Source organism: Corvus hawaiiensis, chromosome 3 (assembly GCF_020740725.1).
Source record: "Corvus hawaiiensis isolate bCorHaw1 chromosome 3, bCorHaw1.pri.cur, whole genome shotgun sequence".
Lineage (NCBI taxonomy): Eukaryota > Metazoa > Chordata > Aves > Passeriformes > Corvidae > Corvus > Corvus hawaiiensis.
The window spans coordinates 100586045-100609658 of NC_063215.1; the positions used below are offsets into that span (position 1 = coordinate 100586045).

General features: G+C 41.5%; 2 protein-coding genes across 2 annotated transcripts; one reads left to right on the forward strand and one right to left on the reverse strand.

The window, feature by feature from the left end:
- Positions 1-480: 480 nt before the first annotated feature.
- Positions 481-2232, forward strand: LOC125323931 (baculoviral IAP repeat-containing protein 5-like). The gene is made up of 4 exons (XM_048299296.1): positions 481-638; positions 733-842; positions 1010-1127; positions 1354-2232. The coding sequence occupies exons 1-4, from the start codon at positions 525-527 to the stop codon at positions 1432-1434; spliced, it is 423 nt and encodes a 140-aa protein (XP_048155253.1). The 5' UTR covers positions 481-524; the 3' UTR covers positions 1435-2232.
- A 203-nt stretch (positions 2233-2435) lies between these two features.
- Positions 2436-23574, reverse strand: DZANK1 (double zinc ribbon and ankyrin repeat domains 1). The gene is made up of 21 exons (XM_048299294.1): positions 23517-23574; positions 22313-22437; positions 21535-21688; positions 20349-20466; positions 19880-19976; positions 19012-19124; positions 18360-18445; positions 17569-17686; positions 16629-16742; positions 15436-15528; positions 13407-13529; positions 12525-12686; positions 11693-11921; positions 8291-8394; positions 7020-7091; positions 6022-6118; positions 5124-5212; positions 3960-4040; positions 3303-3430; positions 2870-2944; positions 2436-2639 (listed from the first exon to the last, which is right to left on the reverse strand). The coding sequence occupies exons 2-21, from the start codon at positions 22419-22421 to the stop codon at positions 2519-2521; spliced, it is 2283 nt and encodes a 760-aa protein (XP_048155251.1). The 5' UTR covers positions 22422-22437; positions 23517-23574; the 3' UTR covers positions 2436-2518.
- Positions 23575-23614: the final 40 nt, after the last annotated feature.

The following is a 23614-nucleotide window of genomic DNA, read 5'->3' on the forward strand; positions in this document are numbered from 1 at the left end:
CCAAGGCCCACGGCGAAGCAAGCAGACACACTGAGCTCTCAGCCCTCTGCTTCCCTCTTGTGCCTCGGGCCCCCGGCTGCTGGCGTACCCGAGCTGTGCTTCAGGAGCCAACACCGCCCTGCTCCGCGGCACGCTTCCTCCACGCTTCCCGGAGCCGGGCAGCCACTGCAGCAGTGAGAGGAGGGGCCAAACACAGCTTAACAAAGCTAAGCTTTCCTGGAGCGTAAAGGTGGAACCTCGCCCTTTCCTAACAGGGCAGCAAAGCCCCAGGGTTTCCCTGAGTTTTGACTCGTTGCGATCAGGAAGGACTCTACTTCAGTCATCTTAAAAAAAAACAAACCAAAAAAGAAAGGCTCGAGCTGGCCAACTTGTCCTCCTTCCCCTTTGGACTTGTGCTGGAGGCTTTAAGAAACAAAAAAGCATCCTTTGGGTGGCGGCTCAGGCGCACTGCGCGGGCGCTCTGAGGGCGGCGGGCCCGCCCCGCTCCCGCCCTGCCCCGCGCGCGCCGCCGTTTGAACGGGGCCATGGAGGGGCTGGCGGTGCTGCCCGAGGTGTGGCGGCTCTACTTCGCCTCCGTCCGCGCCGCCACCTTCCGCAACTGGCCCTTCACCGAGGGCTGCGCCTGCACGCCCGAGCGGGTGAGCGCGGGGCCGGGCCGGCGGGAGCGGGGCCGGGGCGGCGGGAGCGGGAGCGGGGCCGGGCGGGCGCTCACGGCCTCCCCTGTGCCCGCAGATGGCGGCGGCGGGCTTCGTGCACTGCCCCAGCGAGAACAGCCCCGACGTGGCGCAGTGCTTCTTCTGCCTCAAGGAGCTGGAGGGCTGGGAGCCCGACGACGACCCCCTGTAAGTACCGGGGGGATCCCTCGGGCCCCGCCCGGATCGGCGCCGCCCCGGCCCGGCGGAACCGCTGGCGGCAGCCGAGGAGCTCGGCAGGGGAGAGCGGCTGCGTGTGGCTCGCTGTGAGCTGTTGTCTTCTCTTTTATTTTCTCGTTCTTTTCGCCTGTTTTCAGGGAGGAACACAAAAAGCACTCTGCGGACTGTGGTTTTCTTTCTCTTCAGAAAGAACCTGCTAACCTGACGGTGCAGGAGTTCCTGAAGCTGGACAAAATGCGAATGAGAAAGGCACTTGTACGTACTCGGCTTGTAGTGTTCAGATTGTTCAGCTGGCCTCGTTCCTTACCACAAGGCTTTGTGCAGAGTGCTTTGTTGCATCCAGGCTCGGGCTGGATCAGCTGGTGTGCCCTTTCGTGGTTCTCAGCCATGCTTTATGCAGGATGTATCCTGCTTTCCCCCCGAAGCTGAACGATACTCAATTTAGTGGCAGACAGTAACATACTATTTTTACTCTTTGCAGAAAAAAGAGGTTTCTCAGAAGATGACCAAAGTTGAAGATAAAGCCAAGACCCAGCGTTGTGGTATAAAGAATCTGGCCTAGACTGCTGCAGCTTCATTGTTGCCAGTGACATCTGTCCAGTCCATGTGCTGTGGCACTGCCCCCGTGACTGAATGGCCGTGTTTCCCCAGGCCGCCTCCAGACTGGCTGTTCCTGAGAAGCAGACGGGATTCTGCTTCACTCCTCCGATTCTGTCTGGGAAGTACCTGGGCTTTGATGCATTGCATAATCTTTTCCTGCAGAGATTCTCCTAATCTTCCTGCTGGTTTAATTAAGGATTACTACTTGCGGGTTGACTTGTTTTCTTTTTTTTCCTTTCTTTTTTTTTTTTTTTGGTAAATCCAGCTGTTTAAAGATATTGCTGTCTTGTAGAGATACAAGCACTGTTTGGTGCTAAAACTTGTATTTCTGATAGGAGTTGACATGCATTTCCATTTTTGTACTGAATATACCAATCTTTTAGATAACTTTGGGACATAGAAAGCAGAAGGAGTTTTAAAAATACTTCAGGGGTTTAGGATTGTGGCTAATAACGTTGAGTTATACCACACCTTAATGTGCCTGGTATTCTTGTAAGCTTCTGTTTGTAGTTGGCTGCTGCCTCGTGTTGATGCATTTATAAATAAAAGTTGAAGGCAGAACAACAAAGTAGTTCTACTCGATTTTCTGGAGGACAAGAATCTGACCTTTACTGCAATGGGCTGCACTGAATGCAGCTTTAACATCAAAAAGGAAAACAAGCTCATCAATTACAGCTTGCAGTGCTGTTGCTCAAGTGTCAAACTCTTAAGCAGTCTTCATCAGGCATTAAAGACAATTAAATTTATTTGTGCCTGGGAAGGTTTGGTTTGACCCTTTCTGTGCATAAGTTTGGAAAGGAAGATTTGCAGAACAGAGTGCAGTCAGAGAGGAATTGTGCTCTGAACTGCTGGAAAGGAATGGGGGAATCTTGGAGAAAATATTTCACTGTTACAGGGCCCAAGCTGATCACACAGGGTCGTGGATTCTGCAGACACGACACACGTGAGCAGGTGCTCCCAAAGTCAAAGAACCTTCAGCTTTATTTGGGGAAAAAGTTTGTTGTAGTAACACACTTACAAGAACAATATTCCTGTGTCTCTTAAGTTCAACGTTCTCTATCCAGACTTACTTGGAACAGTGACATAACCTTATTATCTCCAGCTGCAGCAGCCAAATCCAACGCTGAGTGCCCTGCTGCATTCTTCTTCTGCACGCTTGCATTGCAGCTGTAAATACAGAACACATTGGTTTAAACTGCTTAAATTCATTGTAAGTTACTGCACTTAGTGAAGTGGCTTGTAGGTGAACGTTGATGTGGGATAACTTTGCAATTTGTGGATGCTCTTTCCTGCAGGGACACGGGGCAGGCTCTGGCCCTCCAGTGCTGCCAGGCAGGTCTGTGCTGGCAGGCTGGGGGAGCCTGCAGCTGGGCTGGGGACCCAGCCACAGTACCTACCATAACAGGGCTCGGATGCACTCCTCTCCCTCCAGTCCCAGCAGAACTGCCTCATGGAGAGCTGTGTTGTTGTGCCTGCATGGGAGGAATGAGCAAAGTACTTATTACCTAAGGAAACTCAGCAAGTAGAACTAAGGAAAATAAATAGGAGGATACAGAACACACTAGAAGTGTGGTAGGCTTTGGTGGGGTTTATCTCTAAGTCAAAGTGGATGGAGAAGGAACTGAATAGAACAGCTTTAACAAGTTGCAAGAAATCTTCAAAGCTGGTAGCTGGAAGAAGGAGTGAGGATACTGTCATTGAAAGGAACTCCTCCACTACAGATTTGTGGAGGAGAGGTGGGGGTTTAGTTCCCTCTAAAGCTGGAACACGTGTGATTTTTTTGGGGTAAAACTTGGAAAGAGCCAAGGCAGAGGATCAGAGCTCACTTACGGCCCTGACTGCTGGTCAATGTCGGCCCCTTTCTGCACCAGAGGGGAGATGGCTCCTGTGTGCTTGTTCAGGACAGCAACTGTGAGGGCAGGGCGCTCCTCCTCGCTCAGGGAGTTGGGGTCAGCTCCCTGGAACAGAGCAGAGGGAAATGGAGCTGGTAAAACCATACAGATTCTTCAGTTTCTACCCTGCTTTTGTATTATGCCAATTCAAGTTGGGAAATGGGCTTCATGCTCAAGGCAGAGAGAGGTTCAAAGTGTGTTGCTTTGCTTTCTTCTGAAAATGTTTGTCCAAAGCCAGAGTAAATGTGTGTAACAGTAGCCAAATGAGATCCCACAGCAGAAACATAGAGATTATGCTTGCTTTTGCTATACAGAGGACTGGATCCTAAACTATAAAACAGATACATTGTTCTTTCTGCTTGGCCTTGACAAACCCAGAGAAGACTGCCTTATGCACTGACCAAATAGAAACTGGGGAAGGAATCTATAAATGTAAAACAGGCCCTATCTTCTCTAAAATGCTCTTCCAGTCTGAAGACTGGTATTGCAAGGCTGTTGCCTCCTAATCGTCACTCCAAAGTTGCATTCCAGGCTAATATTCATGCAGTAAATGGCCCAAGAGTTGAAAAAGGAAACTTCAGCAAGCGTAACTTACATCACTGAGCAATTGTTCTATGAAGGGGATTCTTCCTTTCCCAGTTTGACCCAGTTCATCCAGTAGCTGTCTGGACTCTGGCTGTGGAGACACACAACAGCCAGTAACATTTCACACAGTGAAAATACAAGTAGGTGGGCCAGATTCCGCCTTGGAGTGAAAGTGAAAAATGCACACAGTGGGATGAATTCAATGTATCTGAGCCTCATTGTTACTAATCCCTGACTTTGGGAATGTCTTTCTGAATCTAAGCAAGTGTTGGGTAACCAGGGCTAATATCTCACTACTGAGGTCTTCATTCAGCAAGTGTGTCTGCAAATGATTAGCTTTACATCAATGCAGCTCTCCAGGGCTGTACAAAGATCTGCTCAGCACAGTAAAATTAAACATGGGTACATGTTTAGGATTAAAGTTTGAAGCTTCCAGAACTTGTGGAAGTACTCTGTTCTAAGAATGTGTATGTTTTGCCTCAGATAAGTTAGTTTACTAAATCTTAAAACAACAAACAAACAACAAAACCTAAAACCTTTTCCTTTTATTTCTTCCCAGCTTTCAACCTCCTTTTCTCATTTTGAAAGCTCTATCACTTGACCAAGCATTTTTATCTCTGGACTCATACCACAGAGCTCTGTATCTTCTCCCACCCGTTGAGTTGGCTGACTGATCCAAGCTTAGATTAATGTACATTTCCTTTTTGAAATTTTCCATGTCATTACTGACAATCCCTTCAGTAGACAGTTCTTTCAGAAAATTTGGTCTCTAGTGGAGGTTAAATCCTTGCTGCTTGCATTAAACTAGACCTCTACAGAGTCGAATGTTGTAAAGTCAAGGAAAGATGACAATACCTCCACCTGATGTTGCTTCTGAAAAAAATCTGTAAAGAATCACTCTGCAACAGTCCTTAGGCCTAATGCAGTGTCAAAATTGAATGGGTTCAAAATGAGAGAAAAAAATCTAATTAAACTCTTAGTAGAAAAACAAATGAGTTATTTTCAGTTTTGAACTAAATGTCAGTTACCAATGTTCAGGTTTTATATTAAGTTGCACTTTTATCCCCTGCCCTCAGTCAGGGTTAAAACTTCTCTATTTTAATCCTTGGATGCCCTCCTTCATGTTAGTGCTGCTCTAGAAATCTTTTCTCCTGTATTTGCAGAAGATACTTACGGAGAGCTTATATTCCTGTCCCATTACTGTTCTTGACTTGCTTCTCTTTATTTTGCTTCTTGAACAGAAAAGATTATGATCACCTCTGCCTACCAGAAAGAAAAACAAGTGTTAATTCAAAGCAAAGTCAGTATCTGAACTAGGAGGAGAGATCTGGAAATAATTTATCCACAATCAAAGCAGTATTTATCAGTTTTCTGCATGAGAGAGTGATGAAACACTTGTTGCAGATCATACTGGTTTTAACAAAAGGTTTACACAGCTCCCAGTGCAGTTGCTGCCTCTTGTCAAGTCTCAGACTGGAAGCACAAAGTGGATGAGACTTGTATGTGAATTAAGTATATCAAATGATGGTATAGGAATTTCTGAATTCTGAGGCTCACTTTACAGCTGGTTGATTTAATGAAAACCTAAGTCCAATATGAGATGCCCAAAATGCTGAGCTGTTACTAACACCAGTGGGAGATTGCAGTTAAACAACATCTCTGCAAACCAGGTCTAGGATGAACGTATTTCATAATTTCTTATCTTTGCCAAATATGCCAGAGCTGGCAGTCCATGGCAGAGCTCAGTAGTAGAGATAATATTGATATTTGTGGTTCCTATTGTAAAAGAATATGTGAAACATCTAAAGTTTTACTGCTATAATAAAAACACTGCTGTGAGCTGTGGCTGCAGTTCACTGGTCTCCTCAGCTGCTCCCTAGGGATGAAGAATTTCCAGGAATGTTAGAAAGTCTGTACATTGCTTAAATCTCAGCTCGGACACATTTTGCGACTTAAAAGATCAACTTAAATAGACACAGAATGTTTGCCTGTCTAAGCTTCCAAGCACTACTTCTGTATTCCTGACTGCTGTACTTATGGTCTACTGTAAAGAGGGGGGAAAAAAATCTCACCAAAATTAGTCTGACTGCCATCCTGTCCATCTGTGACTTCTGTTACAGCACTCGGGTAATCATTGCTGAACTTCACTGCTCTCTTAGGATGAATATCCTGTAGAATCATCAAATGCAGGCAGTTATTATCATGTAATGCTGCTATAATCTTAGTGGCACAAAACTGTTGCAAATGAGAAAATACATAGGCTGTTAATATCAGTGTCAAATTAACACAAGACATTATCATATGTAATTGAACTCTGTTTTGAGGCAAAATTATGTGGCATTTTTTTCTAAACCTTGTGTTAGGTGTTTCTTTTGATTTAGAAAATAAAGTGACACAACCTCGCTTAACGAAATGAAGATTCTCACCAAATGAAAGTATTTCTACCACTTGAGAAATTTCATTTCTGAAATGATGTGATACAGCTTTTCAGGCTCCACATGGCAAGGTAAGCTTTCCAAGATGCCTCACAAGAGACACAGTCTGAATTTTGGATTTTTGAGATGGTAGATTTTAATCTTTGAAAAGCTAGAAATGTGTATGTCATGGTTTTTGGAACATGGTAATTCTTGAGATGGAAGTTCCAGATTTTGAATAAAGTTAACAGGAGCTCTGACAAAAGTTATCTCCAAACTATTGGAAATTACTAAGCTTATTCCTTAAGAACACAGTTTGCAGGCTGAAAAAAAGCAGGATCTGAGATCAAAAGCTAAGGGGTGCTAGGATCATCAAACAACATCAGCTGAAAGAAGAAAGTTAATACTAATAGCAAACTAACAAAATGTGAGATGATAACAACATAACTGTGAAGTCAGGCTTCATCAGATAAGGCTACCTGTTCATCCAGCTCTAACAGAGAAAGAAAAAGATTCTTTTCTCTGAAGCAATAAGTTAACACCCTCTGAACAAAAGCATTTCTTGTTTAGACCTGAATTTAAAATGTATCATTACACTGCTCTAGTGACAGCTTTAGACCAGCTGCCTCTCAACAGGCCCCATCCCCTGAACTGACCTTGTTAATAGCAGCAAAATTCAATGTAATAGTGACGTCACAGTCATCTTCAGAGATGGTAGCATAATTAATCTAGAGGGAAAGAGCAGCCATTAGTATGCCTTACCAAAAAAAACCCCACAGAAGTACTTTTAGGAATAAGTCTTGCTGGTGGTGTTTGTGGTGCAGCCAATACACAAAATCACGTGTGGCCTTTACCTACTTGTGATATTGTACCAACACTTCCCATGTCAATGAGAAAGGGGCAGGTGTTTTTTGAGTAATTGGAAATTTTGCAACAACTGAAATACCAAGTGAATCCAAAACTGAAATGAGGCTATATTTCATGGAAGTACAGTCATTCTCCACTGAGATTTTGTAGCTGTGTAAAAGGCTGTGTTGTTCTTGGGACTTCCAGATCCAGGAGAACTGGTGGCTGCTTTAGTCACACCAGCCTGGGGAAGCACAGTCAGTATTAAAACTTTGGTACCTTTGTGTATCAATTCCTTGAGACAGTACTGCTGGCAACAAGTCTATGGGAGTCATACAAAAATGAGTGCACAGGGGATTATAAAGAATGGAATGAAGATTATATTGCAGCTGGTTAAGAATTTTGAGGTAAGGTTGATTATATTTCCAATCCACATGAAAAACTGAAAAAGCAGCATTAAACCCAGATAGCTGGCATCTGCTTTGAACCATTTCTGTTACTTTTGAGGGCACTGCTTTTAAGACAATAAACTGACAAAAGGCCAAGAAGCAGCAGGAATAGCTTTCCCTAGGCAATTTTATATTCTTTAGGCTTGTCTTTTTGAATCCTTTAGCAGAAGAAAATGTTGCAATGTACTGTACCTCAACTCTATTAAGCAGATATTCTCTTATATTTATAGTTGTACTACGGCTTCTGAACATGCTGGTGGACAATAGGTCTCAGTGGATATAGAAATCAGGTGCAAAGTATTTACTGGAGTATCTACTCCTTAGGAAGGAGTCCTAGAAGGTTTCCACCTTCTTCCTATATAAAAGCAGCTGAGCAAAGGCTTTCTCACTCCCCTTACAGCTCTTAGGTGAGAAAATAGGAATTGCCATTGGAAAGAAAGCAGAAAAAGTCTTCAGAAAAAGACTGAGCAAAAAAATGGAACAACAAAACAAGACATTTTACACAAATTACACACAAAAACAGGTCAACGTCTAAAGAAAAGGGAGACATTTATTTTCCCAGTGTTTATGTAGCAGCCACAATAATCTCATGACCCTCCATGGGAAGATACCACTCACAAGCTCCTTCCTACCTTTCCCATTTGAGGTTCTCCAATCAGTGTTCTGAATTCAAGGTTGTTCTGGGCATAGCTTCTAAGATGAGCACAAACATGATCCAGCTGTTTTCTCCAGTAACCTGTTCACAGAGAGTTAAGCAGGAGAAAAATCCTTAAAATGTGATTAACATTCCTTCTAGTCATGTGATGGAAGATTTAAAAATAGCATAGCTGCACTGAGATAAAAAAAAAATCTGTAGAAAATTCATCTAATCAAGAAAATGAGAAGGAAGTTATACCCTAAAAAGCCAGGTGAAACACTGTATTATCCATAGGTTATATATAATTCATCCTTAGGGCCCTCTATTCACAGCAAAGCCATGTCTTGGAATGATCCTTGGGAGTCAAAACTGGTCCTGTGTGAAGGGAAAATCTCACACTATTCCAGATCATAAGAAAAGAAAAAAGTAAAATATTTAAAAAATTTTAAGTAATTGTGTGTTATTGAACTGATTCTTAGTTGATTTGGGATAACTGACAGGGAACAATAAACCAAATCTGAAAACTGCAAACACAGAAACTCAGATACACAGCATTTTGGTCTGTGTAAATTATCCTCCAAATAAATTCCTTTCAATTATATATGTGAGAGCCTATTAAAAGCTTAAGCATTCCTGCTCTTTTGCCTATCAGGATCTCTGGGAGAGAGAGAGTCAGCATTCCTTTATACTGATAGAGGGCATGAAACGTGAGGGGCTGAATGAGCCTGGATTAAAAACTCATCTTAAGCTATTTAGAGCTTTTGCACCTCCTGTCCAGGCACTTCTGGAGCTCCATTCTGTTTTCATCAGAGAAAGCAACAAATGGACTTGTTCTCATTTTTAACTGACTGTTTTCAATCTAATTTTCTTTATAGCATCCTTATGGTAAGTACAGAGCATGATTCATTTTGTTGTAAATAAAATTGTGTAAGCTGGATAACCTCATTTAGCTTACACAATGAAGCTGCTCTGACCTTATCCCTTCCTTCATGTTAAGTGAAGCTTGAAACAGTGAAAAGAGACCAAGCCAGAAGAAAAGTGCAGCTCTGGCTTTTACAAGACAAAGCAAGGGCACAAGGAGTTTTGTGCTTGGAAGACTCAAGGTTGAACTGGTATGACAAACTAAGCCAGCAAATCTTACTTGTTAAGCAGCTTTCAATGGATAGAAAAAGAAGAACCCACAGAACAACATAAATTGTTCCCTGCTGTGGTCTCATATGCAAAAACTAATACAAGTTGAAAGTAGTATTTAAAACATCTAAAATAGACTACTTGGTGAGTGATCTCTCTGTAGAAGTCAGTATTATTTGCAATAAAGTGGTTCATAACTAGCCCAGATCCCCAGATTTTACTTCAAAAAATCCAGAGGGTCAGAAACATATTCTTGCATGGTTGATGTTTTATTAGATTTCAAAGGATTTTTGGCAGCACTGATGGAATACTTGAATCCATGCTGCCCATAGCAGATTACATCTATATCACACTGATTTAACCTTTGTTACAGTAAAAAAGGGAAGCCTTCTTTGTAAAGCTTACCTGGTGAATGTCTTGGATCCTGTTGAAAACAGACTGAAAGTACAGCAAAAAAAAGAAACCCAGTACACACCAGAGGATTACTGGTTTGGTATTGCTGTTGTTTGCCCCTTTCTTAACTGTTTAGTATTTTTTTTTATAATCTTCACACATGAAAAGAAGGTTAGTTAATAATTGATATGGTCAAGAAATAATAACCTCCACCATCTTATTTAATCACTTGTATTTAAAAACTTTAATATCAAATGTCTGATACTATTTTGATTGAAGAAATAATGGTCATATTTGGCATCTATAAACAAGATTTTCCTGGGTGATAGTGCATGGTCATGTTGATGCAGGTAGTTTCAAGCCATGTATACAACTCAGCATGAACTGACTGTAAGAGACATTTATTTTTTGATTTATGGAATGAAATATGTTACTCAGTCCTGGGCAGGATCTAATGGAGAATACATTACACAGTGCAACTTCAACAAAGTTACCTCTGCTAAGAGGATAAAAATGAAAAGAATTCAAATGGAGTTCAGAATTTCTTCCCTCCCTTTCCCAGTGACAGCAGTTCTCACTCACAAGGCAAGAGCTGTACTTCTGACAGAGATATACAAATAATCAGTGTTACTTTGCTTTTTTCTTGGCACTATTAGGGGCCAATCCTCTCTCATCTCTGAATAAATTAAGCTCCCTGACATGTTGAGTCAAGTGTTGTATTTCCTACAGTGATGCCTAAAAGAACATGCCACATTTCAGAGGAAGGGAGGAGGAAAACAGATTTCCCCACTGATTATTTTAAAAATCAGAGTCCATCTGAATACAGATACACAGAATCAAAAGAGGAATTTCTAACATTCTTTAGCAACCTTTCCTACCCAATAGAAAGTGAATTCTGATAACAGCCTGAGGGGTTGACCATCTGATTGCTGAAGAGAGCTAGATGGGAAAGTGGATCTAAAAGAGTAACTGCTCCTCCAAACCAGGGTTTGGTGCTGTAATGATTTAAAATTAACTCATTCTATGGATTGCCCAGCTGGACTGCCCTGTGAGATTAAAGACAATTTTACCCACTAAGCCATTTATTAGATCCTTAATACAGATGGACTGTCTTCAAGGGTTTGGGATCCAGAAAGCTGAAGATTTCTCAGGATAGTAAAACTAAAACCTCAAAATGTCAAGCATTTAATGACAGCAAACGGTCAAGTGGTTCCACAAAGAACAAAGTGACCACAAAACTCACTTGGAAAGATAGTTGTCTGTAGTACTGATACTGCTCCTACTGTAGTCTGGGAGAGGAAAGACTTCAGTGAGTGATGTTTTCATAATCCTACTAAGAATCCCTTCCTCTAGTCTTTGCTTCTGAAGTTTCTACAATTTATTCCACAACAGCACCTCAAACAAGTTCCTCATGTAGACCAGCTTCATCGTATTTTCAAGAGCTCTGATCCCCTGTGTCTCAGAGTTTTATCAGTATCCCTGCAGGTGCCATCACAGCTCTACCTGAAGTTCACATTGCAGGGGCTGTGGGGGCTGCTGGGAACTGGGAGCTGTGCAGTGGTTTCCAATTCAAATAGAGGATACCTGCCTCCAGTCTTGTGGGATCTGAGGAAATCAAACTACTGCCAAATTAGTATGGCTGCACAGGGCTCAGTAGCCACAATTTTGATATTTCTGATAGCTTTCTTTCAGCTATTGGTGGAGATCAGTGATTGAATTCTAAGGCAGTGCATTTACAAGTGACTGGTGGGAAGATAGACTTGTAAAGATGTAAATCAGTGTCCTACTGATGCCACATTCCATAGACTATAATATTTTCAAGAAAAAGCAAGGTCATAAATTGTTTAGAAATCATAAAATCAGAACTTCTAACCTTTTCCAGGACTAATGGCTGTCAGGAGAGGCTTGTGATCACTCATCTTTTCCACCTTTTCTTTTTGTGAAATCAGCTCAAGCTCCTTCTTTTCCAGCAGTTTGCTGGATGGGTAAAAAAGTCCAATGGTTTGGGTTCCTTTATCTTCTCTTTCTGTTAGTTCTGTCCTTGATTTGGGCAAGAAAACAGGACAAGGTTGCCAGGCAACTTGAGCCTGTAATTGTTTTGCCTGTGGGAGGCGGAGGAGAAGGGAAAATATAAGTAATACAGACGTAATTCAATAGCTTACAAGCATAACTTAACCAAAACACTACACCAAATTGTAAGGGAATGAAAAAGCTAGCAGGAAGAATCATTAACAATTTTTTATTTTAATTACCAGTCTGTAACAACAAGGCAACTTACCACAAATATTCAAGCAAAATCCAAATTCTTCATGATTGCCAGGAGACATGTATGCTTTTGTAGGGCAAAAGCTGGCCTTGCTAAGTATTGGGCTCTTCCTTAAAACAGAGTTTTAAAAACACTACTACATTTGCATGAAATAATATCAGCAGGCCACAAATAATTCACAACTAATAACACAGAAGTACTTAAAGAGCTAAGACTTTCGAAAGGCTGATCATTTCTCACTTTACCATTTAGAAAGGGGCTGGATCAAGGCCTTGAGCTGAGGCTGCTGTTCAGCAGAAAGCAGAACCAAGGGGTTTGCCCTTGTGCTCCTAGTCCACAGCATCGCCCAAGGAAATGAATGGAGTTGTGCTGATCCGCACCCACAATGGAGCAGCCTCTCAGCTGTGTTCAAACCTGGCTTTGTAACACTGTGTCCCACCTGAGCAGATCCCACTGAGTCCCCACGATCCATGGGACTGGCAGGAGAGCTCTGTCTGGATGGGGGCTCTATGAAGATACCACAGGACACGCAGAAGCGAGCATAGGGCTGGTTGCTGGTACCACACTTGGAACAGGAAAAGTAGGATGGAGGAGGTCCAGGCTGGAAAGTTCAATGCAGTATTTGTCACTAGAGAAGCATAGGATGAATGACTCCAGAATGATAAGAGCAGAGGAATGAATTAAGAGGAAGTAAATACCACCCTGAGTCCCTTGGTACAGTACAGGACTAATGGTTATTTATGCATATAAGGGAGTGTTTTAAATTTTATGTGCATTCAGCTCACAGAAAATAAATTCTCCTCAAGTGTGATCTTAGGTAGAAGCACTGTACAAGGGGAAATTGTTTACATTGATTGTAACTCTACTGGGCAGCAGCTAAGTACTTGTTTTTATTGAAGTTAAGGAGGCCTTCAGTTAAAACAATTGCATGCATCATCTCATATCTGGTAATTGCCTGTATTGGTGGTTATAGGCCGGAGTTGTTATGGGAAAACTTGCATTAGGTTAGCCTATACTTTAACCTTTGATGGGTAAATTACTTTGCCTGAGCACAGGGCTGTTGCATCTCAGCTGATGCAATGATGGTGCTTGTTGACCCGTGATCATTTGTTCGCAACTCTAAACCCTTGGGTCACTGACTGATGTGGGGTCGGGATGTCTTGTAAGCCTTTCATTTTCCCATACGCAATCCTCTATGCTCTAAGCCGGTATGTTGATAATAACACTGTTTACTGACTGACAAGAGTTTTGCACAGAGAAGTCTGACATGGCTGCAGAGAAGCAGCAGCCGGTTTGTCCCACAGACAGCAGGAGCACATGCCTTGGCCCCACACCAGGCACAGAAGCGGGCGTCGCTCTGGTTCACGCCGTTGCACTTTGAGCACAGAGCCGTCTTCCTTTGCTGGCCCTGCTGAGGTGGGCAGGAGTCTCCTCCAAATGTGGGCTAATAAAACAAAACAAGCATTAGGGAGAAAATGCTTCTCATGAAGAAAAGTCCACAAGCCTAATAAGGAGAAAGAGGAGAGCAAGCTGCTCTGACAACATAAAGTAATATTCAGCCTAAATGAATTATTGCAGCTTAGAATGAGCAACAGAGTGACTCGGGTCAAACCTGTAATTTTGATTTTCATTACAAAACCATGATAAAATGTAGCATTAATTAATTTGAAAATATTTTTAGCAGAACTAGCACCAAAAAATAAGAACCTTATCAATGGTGTGCTTTTAAACTGAGTATTTATTAATAGGGCCCTATGTATAAGTACAGACGAAATAAAGATGGAGGCGTCTCTGCTGATAAACTTGAATTTTCAAATCCAACACACAATCTTCTTTGTACCTTTCTTTTTAGTAGTATGGCAGGGAGAATGCATTCAGGCAAGGAGTTTCCTCACAGTTTGGAATTTGCTGCATAAATACTTTTTTTCACTCTTTTGCCTTGTGCGAATTATGTATTACCCAACTCTCCTCCAATTAACTTATATGAGTAAGTAAAAGAAAACAGGTTTTTCATCTGAAACTTTTGGAGTTTCAGTACAGATCCCAGTTAGGACAAATAGGACTTAAAAATGTTTTGTTATGTTTTGCCTCAAGGCTTATGTAGTTTATTTTCTCTACAAGTTGGGAATATGGATAAGGGACAGAACCCAAGGACAATTATTTTGATTACACCACAACAAAATAGCCCTGTTTTCATCTGTGGCCTGCATTGCAATTTAAACAATGTAATTTGGGAGTTCAGTTAGAAGATAAATCTTCCAAAAGCACAAGTCTAAATATATTCTAAATCTAAATTATTTAATAGCCATTAATAATAATATCAGCATTATTACTATTAATTATTCCAAAATACTATTGTTATCACTAATTAATCACTATTATTAGTAAAATTTCTGATTACTATTAATAATTCTTAGTAAGTATTTAACTTTCTCAGCTGATACAGGTCTCACATTCAAGTCACATGCCTAACTACATATGCAGCTACATATTATGTACACATATATCTGCATTCAGTGAAGCAGCTAAACATACATTTATCTTAGGTAAGTACAGAATCCTACTGAAACTCACTTTCAAATAACACTTCAGTGCCTATACAAGAGACTTTTGCCTCTAGCTACAGACAGTTTTAGAACTCAGAAGATAACCATTAATCAGAAGATTTTAATTTGCAAACCATTATTATTCTATCATTTTTGTATTTATCAGAACCTGGAGAGGTGGAATGTGCCAGACATTTTTAATACAAGACTTTTCAGAACTGAAAGTAAAATTCTTCTAAGGAGCCAAGCTAAACAGGGAGTTGAAACAGAGCAATTTTAGAGGTAATATTTCAGTGCTTTTCTCACCTCTGTGCAGAGTCACAGCCAAATACAAGCATGCTAGCTGTATGCATGTAGGAGAAGCAGCAAATGGAAATAAGAAAAATAATGTAAAAGTGGAGATATGAAAAATAATGTAAAAGCATATTCTATTTTCAGAAAATAACTGAAATCAGTGTGAATGATGTTCCTGATGTATATACTCAACTTTTCTATTGCAGTTGAAAGTAATCTGGATGCAAACAAGACTCCCTTGGAGTCAAGACTACTTATTTTCGAAGAGCCTTCTGAGCTTTCTCAATGGCATTCACAACACTGACTTCCATGTCAGAAACTTGAAGGTATAAGAGATGTTTAGCTGGACATTTGTGGTGAAACTTCTGAGGGAGGACTGGGCTTAAATATGACATGGGGGAGAGAATCTCTGCTTTGGTAACACAGGGACACATGGACATGACTTCAGTTTTTCAAAGAAAAAGGATGTTCTGCTTTGGTTTGATTAACCCAGTGTGATTGAAGTCTTACCATCTGTACTTCAGGCAGTTCGCTCTCACAAGTCGCACAGTGTTTATGGTGAAGAGGATTTCCTGTGCCACACACCTGACAAATGACTTTGCCCTTTTAAACAGAGAGAGAATACATTTCACATCTGATAACTGTGAACAAGAAGACAAAGACTTGATCTTACAAACTGCTGGGGTTATTCAGTCCTGCAGATAGAAGAGATCCTTCAAGTCTGGGCTGTTTCACACTTTAGTTAGGCCATGCTGCCTGGTCATCACACGGTGACTATTTGTTTTAAACTATGGGATAGTTTCCTCAGGAGATTAAGTATCAATATCTCCAGATCTTTACATACACTAGTGTCAGTTTGTTTAGTCACTACACTCACACAAAACAGACAGCCCAGTATCTGCAAAGAAAATTATTAATAATAATATAATACCATGAGGTGCCTTAAAAGACCTCTACAAGGTCTTGGCACAGTCACTATTAACAACTGAGTTTCTACCAGAGCTAAGAATAATTAGTCTGCTGTTTTGATGTTGCCACTAAATAGTTCAGGTCTGCCTCTGCACCTACATCAGGGGTGCCATAAAACATTACATTTAGGACAATGTCTATAATCCACTGGTGGTGGGTTGACCTGGCTGGAGGCCAGGTGCCCACCAAAGCCATTTTATCACTCCCCTCCTCAGCTGGACAGCTAAGAGAAAATACAATGAAAGGCTCATGAGTTTAAAGGCAGGGAGAGATCACTCACTGATTGCTCTCAGGAGAAAACCAGACTCATCTTGGGCAAAGTCATTGAATTTATTACCAATCAAATCAGAGTAGGAAAATGAGAAATAAAACCAAATCTCAAAAAACACCTTCTCCCCACCCCTCGCTCCTTCCTGGGTTTAACCTTCCTCCTGATTCTCTATCTCCTGCCCTCCTCAGCAGCGCAGGGAAATGGGGGTTATGGTCAGCTCATCACACATTGCCTCTGCTGCTTCTTCCTTCTCAAGGCAAGTATGTCCATGTCTTTCTTGTACTGGGGAACCTTTAATCCTTTTTTCCATTCAAACTGTTTTTAATCCTACTAACTCTTAAAGGTGTCCATAATGTAATTATACAAAGCCAGGTTGGATCAAAATATTTGTAACAAAATCACTTGTTAGAAAAATGCATACCAGGAGTTAAATCACTATTTTGTTTTACTTATTCTCAATTACCTTTATGCAGATGTTGTTTTGAGGCTGCAGCTGTGGAGCTATTGGTGACTCACAGATAATGCAAGTGGGTGTATTCATTGGCACAAGATGTCTGCATTCAAGGCAAGGTGCCATCTGAAGGAAAAGCCACACCACAGTTGTGTTAGGGAACATAATGGCATCATTAAGGTTATAATGAGATTTCAATATTTTCCCAGCTGGAGTCTCAGCAGCAAGGTCACTGGAGACATAGCAACTGACAGCAACTGATACTGATATTGATCCTTAAAAATCATAGTATCATATTGAGAAAATATGAAGACATCTGGAAAGACAATGCCAGAAAGGTACTGAGGTAGTTTTCAATAAAATTAAAATGCTACTATAAAATATGTACAAGTAGTTGAAATTCTCCTAATTATGGATCTAATCTAAAGAGGTGGTGAATCTCGGTCATTACTTAAAACTACAGCATTGCCCCAGACCAGACAACTTTCTGATGATACAGGAAGGGAAACACAGCATGGACTTGTTAGATTAGGTTAATATCTGTTGGGAAGAGCTTAGGGAAGACAGTTACAGGCACCACTGCAAAAACTTGGTGCTCTTATATATGCCCACACATGCCAACCATTTAAGGTTTCAGGATTGGTACTGTTTCCTGACACAGGCAAATAAAACAATTTACTTTTTCATTGTTTTCCTTATTAGAATACACGACACTTGAAGAAATCTGTGGGTAATTTTGCCCATGGTTAACGGTTTATGGTTATCTATGGTTAATTTGAGGAATTTCATTGGGTCCAGTGCTAAAGGTATCGAGCAGAACAAAGCAATTAGAGCAGAACTTCCAAATGAAAGTGGGACTGAGTAACAGGTTTGCCAGTGCTGCCTGTGTAACTTGCAGAGGCTGTCGTTCTCTTCAAGGACGATGTGTGGATTGCTATGATGTTCTGCTGACCTGTGTTCCTTCGGGGAGTGGGAAGCGCTGGACTGGCACAGGGGGGATCAGATATCCACATTTCTGGCAGAAGTGAGCCAAGGGGTCAGACAGGCGAGGGGCAGAACAGTGTGCACATCTGAAAATAAGAGCAAACCGGCTGAGCTTGTTTTAGTATTGCACTGCTGCATAATAGTGAATAATCTGGAACTTGTTGTGACAGGACTTAGGCCACCGGTTTCTCAGTTGTGATTTCCCAGCTGTGGTGGGACACCAGACCATGCCCCAACATCTATAAAATGAAGTTCTGAACTCTAAACAGCTTTGCAAGGTAGAAAGCTCTCTGGCTGCTCTGGAGTTTCATACTTTGCTCCTCATCATGAGAAGTAAACAGGTCTCCTGACAGGCAGTCTGTGTCAGGCCTCACTGCTGCACCACGAGGAGCCACTGATGTAGATCAGAACCTTTTCAATACTGATAAGCATTAATGTCCTGTGAGACTACTCCAGTGAGCAGTGTTCACTTACAGCACTGAGGGTGTACTACAATTTGAAAAGAGAGTTTATTCTCTGATCCTACGGGTGTTAGGAATTTTTTTAAGGGATGATGAGACAGCTGATAACTGACAGTTGAAAACTACATTTAAGAGAAAGAATTTTTAAAGTCCTACCTAGATTATACTCTCCACTTATGAGCCAGTGTCTGTCCTTGCCTTCTGAATTTTTACAGAGGCCCATAGCATTATCAGCTTGGTTGCAAAAGCCTAAGATACTTTCCAAAGGACCAATATGTTAAAAGGAGAAGTCACTTACTTAAGAAAATCTGTTTCACTCTGGATCCTTGACACTTGTGTGCTTGCTAAGCTTTTCTGGCTAGTCACTGCAGAGGAACTTGAAAACTGAAATAAAGGTAATTCTTCAGGCTTTAGAAAGGAAATATTTGCAAATGCATATAAAAATAGCAAAATCAGCTACAGATGTAATTTGAAACAAACTGCACTTAAACACACTGCTTTGAAGAGTACCTACTACCCTTGATTCCCCCATTAGTGGCATTAAGGACCCACAGCTTCTTCCAATAAAAATAAATCAATGCCTTGCCATTTACTGCCACCACAGCATTACCGAATATTGAGTTTAAAGTATGAACTTGCCAACATACAGCAGTAAGTATTTGCTGACTGTGGATTCAGGAATGTATTAGAAGAGAATTAGTAGGAATGCAGTCACTGCTCATTTCCTTTGCCTGGCTTTGTCCCTACTGATAACCATGTCCTGCTTTGGGCATTCCCACTCTAGTGCATCATTACCATTACATTTAAATGCATTAATTTAAATTGCATTAAATTAAATGCAAAGGCATTAATAGCTGAGAGAGATCACAAATCTCCACCTCCTCCTTTTTTTAGACCTCTGTCCTGATGACAGCCGTGTACAGTTTCCGTCAGCTTACCCCTCTGCTCACCTGCAATGACTCCATCGGTTGTGCTGAGGTGGATTCCCCTCTGTACTCTGTGGTTCCCAAACGACTGGCAAGGAGCTGTGGTCCTTGAGAGGAACTGTGAGAAGGCTTTCTGTCTGTTTCCAAGATTAAAATTACAATTCTGTTATTCCACTGTCACCCGCTTCATGCAGTTAATATCTATCTGAACAGGAACGTTATATACTCTTGCTAAACATATTTAAAAACATACTTGGCATCCACATTTCAGGTTCAAATAAGCTGCATGGAATTATAGGAAATTAAACTAGAAGAAACCCCATACCTCTCTGACAGAGCTTACTTTTATGTTTTAATTTATTTACAGTTTTCTTCCTTCCTGCATGCTCAAAAAACCCAGTTCCTACAAGTAAATTAATGAGTAAACATTAATACAATTCCCTGCTCTTAAACAGTCCCATTGCTGTTGCCATGGAATAAGAGGCTTTATCTACAGAGAAAATCTGGGTCAAGCTTTCATTTCTGCTTTGTGTATTTATTTTGGAATCTTATTGCAAGCAAACATCAGTAAAGAAGTGCTGTAAAGGATTTGCAATCCCATCAATTTAACAGCATTTTCTAGCACAAAGGGAAATACAGACCGGGCCTCGTTGTGCTGCTGAGAAATGAATGACATTTTAATATGTTTTTAAGAAGTCATGTGAAATGTATGGAAGGTAAGTTTTGTTCTCTATTTGCAGTGGTGAGCAATTGAAACTGGAATTTCCAGAGGATGTTCTGTCTTCTGAGATGGTTTTAAAATTACCCACGCTTTACAAGTGATACAAGAGGAAAACTCTGTTTTTTCTGCTAGAACAGAAGACTATCTCAGTTTTATGAAATAATACTGTACCTTGAAGGTCTTGGGGTGTTTGATCCCAGGCAGGCTTGATTTCCACATTCAGTCTATTCTTCTTAGGTTTTGTAGTAAACATTCCACCTTCCTTATTCTAAAAAGTAATTCCATTTGAATTACAAATAACATTTTTGCATTTGTGCTAATCATCTCTTGCTATAGTTATTTGTTAAAATTTTAGAAGTACATGCTCAAGCTATTTTTTTTCAATGCAAGCATTTGAAAAGCTTAAATTATAAATGTATTTTTTAAATACTTGACCTCAATTGGTCATAAAATATCATGGGGGGGGGAAAAGCATCCCCTTGAAATGGTAATATTACCAAAAGGATCAAAGCAGCAAAGATGGGCAAACAGAGAAAATAAGATATGTAAATAAAACTGGCAGTCAAAGCTTAATCTCTAAATAATATCATATATACAACATTTTATATTCACAAAAGGGGTTACAATTGCTAAAACTTACCTGTGTGGCCATATCTTTTAGGAAATTCTTGTCATCATCTTCAACAGGGAAAAGCATGTTTGGTTGCTGGTACTCTACCACAAACACCTTTGTTACAACTGAACTCTCCCTGTAGTCCCTGAAAATCAATGTTCACAAAGCTAAGAACCTGCCACAGACTTGTGTGCTGCAACAAGTAAATCACTGATGGATGTGGCTCTTCAGGTGGAACATCCCTTCCAAGCTTGGCAGTCATTATTTCAGTAGAATTGAGCAATATTTATTTGATAAATCAACTGTCATTCTCTAATACCTATTAAATTACAACAGTAACATTAAAATTGCTGAAAATATCCAAACCACTCTGTCATTCTAGAGCATCTCTCAGCACACCTGAAAATGACCTAATAAAAACCAGACTGGAAACAAGTAAATCTAGGTACTGATAGCAAGAAAATAAACATAGGCCTCGGTTTTGTGTGTTATATAATGTTGTTATATCCCAGTGCAGACACAAGGCACACTCTGGCTGCAGGTGGAGCTAACAGGGAACAGCGAGCACAAAGCTCCAAGTGGAGTGGAAGTTTCTGCTCCCTTGGAAATAAAAGATAACACAACACAGTATAGACAGAGAATTTATGTGTCCTCTCTCTGTCTCTAAGCATGAAGTTAGTTTGGACAAAGTCAGTGGCTGTGCAGCAAAATCCAATTTTCTTTCTATGTATTGTATTTTTGCTTCACCCAACATTGTAATTAAGCTGTGAGGTTCAGCAGTCTGTGATCCTTTGGGAGAAACGAAACAAACTCCTGGAAGATCAACTTCTATAAATCCATTCAACCACTAGATGACCCCAGAAAACACCACCGGGGTTCCTCTGCTTTTTCTGATGATCTCACTCCAAAGGATGAGCTCGCAGTGCAGTACAGCAGCTTCTCACCCACAGCCTCCATGGATCATTGGACACCCACAGTCCAGGAGATAACATCCAAGAGGTAATCCAACCACACAAACACTTGATGGATAAAAAGCATCCTGAGAAAGACATGTCACTGCAATTCATGAGGACCATTGAGATTGCAAACTGCCTGGGAAAAGGCTCATCTCTCACCTGCAAGGTATGGAAAGCTTTAAACAACACGGCTACAAGCTATGACAGGGATATCTGTCCCCTGCCAAAGCAGGATTAAAATAAAACAGGATACTCACTTTGTAACTGCCAGGGCCTTGACCATTATTTTCCCCACTGGTAATAAGATAGGACCCTTATACTCCAAAGTGTTACACGCCCCATGGCCAGGTTTCCTAATGAGTTCTGGTTTACTTCCATCTAAAGTGTAATAAATAGAGGCCCCTGGTGTATCTGAAAGAAACAGAGAAAGTAATTCCTCAGACTGTAGGCAACCTTGGAAAAACAAAGCACTCACTACTGTGCTTGATTTTTCTCACATAAAGAAAATAAAGCAGTTCTATAAGTGACCGAATGTTTGGGACCAAAACTGTTTCTCCCATGAAAAATCCTTTACTAAAAAAAAGCAATTTCATTGGAAGCAATATTCGTGACAGCAAAGTAGCTGTGCAATGGTTTTGCATGAAAACATTGCAGTAGCTTGTCTGTTCCAATGACAGAAAGGATATTTTCTGCCACAGCAAAAGGTGACAATTCAAAAATTGTAATGACAACGTTGGGAGTGAGCCTGGCCCAGGATCCTTTCAAGCACTGTTTTTGCAGTCAAAGCAAAATGCAACAGCTTAAAAGTTTGGCCTTGGAAGCAATTAAGGCTGCTCACACATACAACTTTTATGTCAGTAATATTGTTTGAATGCATAAAATTACATGCAAGGACACTTGGTTAATTTTATAAGTTCCTTAATGAAATGCACACTCCAAAATTCATACTTAAATGCAAAGAAAGCATAGAGGCCAAACATTTCAAATGGACACATAAGTAAAGGTTTGAGATGGAGTCAAAGCTCTTGTTCATACCTGATTTTATTTCTATGAGAGTATTTGTGTCTATTTCCCGTTGAGCTTTCCCTGGAGGTGGAATTCGAAGTGGGATGATCTGAGGAACTGAGACAGAGCCAGCTGTCATTTTTCTCAGCAGTGATCTTTAAAATGGAAAAATAAAAAGGCAGACAATAATCTTTCTAAACAGAAGAATGCACTGAGAAATACAGCCTCTTAGCATGACTCCTTGTCTTTATTTGTTTCTCTTAAAAGAGAGAACATTGGATTCTTGAAACCATCCTGTGACTGTGATCCTGTGTGTTTGAGCTAGAACAGCTTTAGCACCATATGTCAGTGATATATGGCAGGAGTAAGGGACAGGAATCTCCACCCTAATCATGCCAGACGTGAAACCAGCCTCATTTCATTATGGCCCCCTAAATAAATACAGGATGTCCTGAAAAGGACTACAGAAAAACAGCTATTGCTTAAGCTTATGCCAGTTATCATGTGAATCAAGAATAAATCCCTAAAACAGGTGCCAAACCCGATTTATCCTAGTGTACACAGTCATTATCATGTTGTGTAATTCAAGAATGAAAAATTGCATTTGGGTATGATGGCATTTTACGAAACGAAGAGACGTACTCCAGATCTTGGGAATTGATGTTCAGGGCCAGGAAACACGTCTATGCTACAAGGATTTGGTTTTGTAATCAACCCTCCAGTGCTCCAGAAACAACTCTTATGCTGCTCACCAATGCAGGCAGGGAGGGTCACTCCCCACCCTCTCTGGGCAATCTGTCCCAGTGCTCAGTCACCCTCACAGGAAAGAAGTTCTTCCTCACGTTCAGGTGGGACTTCCTGTGCCCCAGTTTCTCTCTGTTGCCTCTTTTCCCATTTCCAGGCACCACCGAGCAGAGCCTGGTCCATTCTCCGACATACACCCACCAACTACGGGCGGATCAGATCTTTACCTGACCTGAGGGGGTTGACAGCTTTTCCCTCATGCTCCCCACCTGCTCTCGGCACACCTGGGCCAAAGGTACACGGGGTTCCGCTCCAGCCTCTTGGGATCGTATCCCTGGCGGGACGCACACGACCCCACCGGCATCCCCAGCGCGGCTAGGCCCTGCTCCCCGCCCCTTCGCGGCGCAGCGCCCGCCCCTCGCCCCGCTCCATCCGTGCTGTCCAGCCCCTGCTCGGCCCGCTCCATCCCTGCCGTCCGGCCCTTGCTCACCCCGCTGGATGCCGCTGGATCCCGCCCCTCTCACTCCCGTTTCCAGGGTCGCCGCCCGCCCGCCGCTCCCGGCCTCATTGGCTGTTGCGTAGCAACCG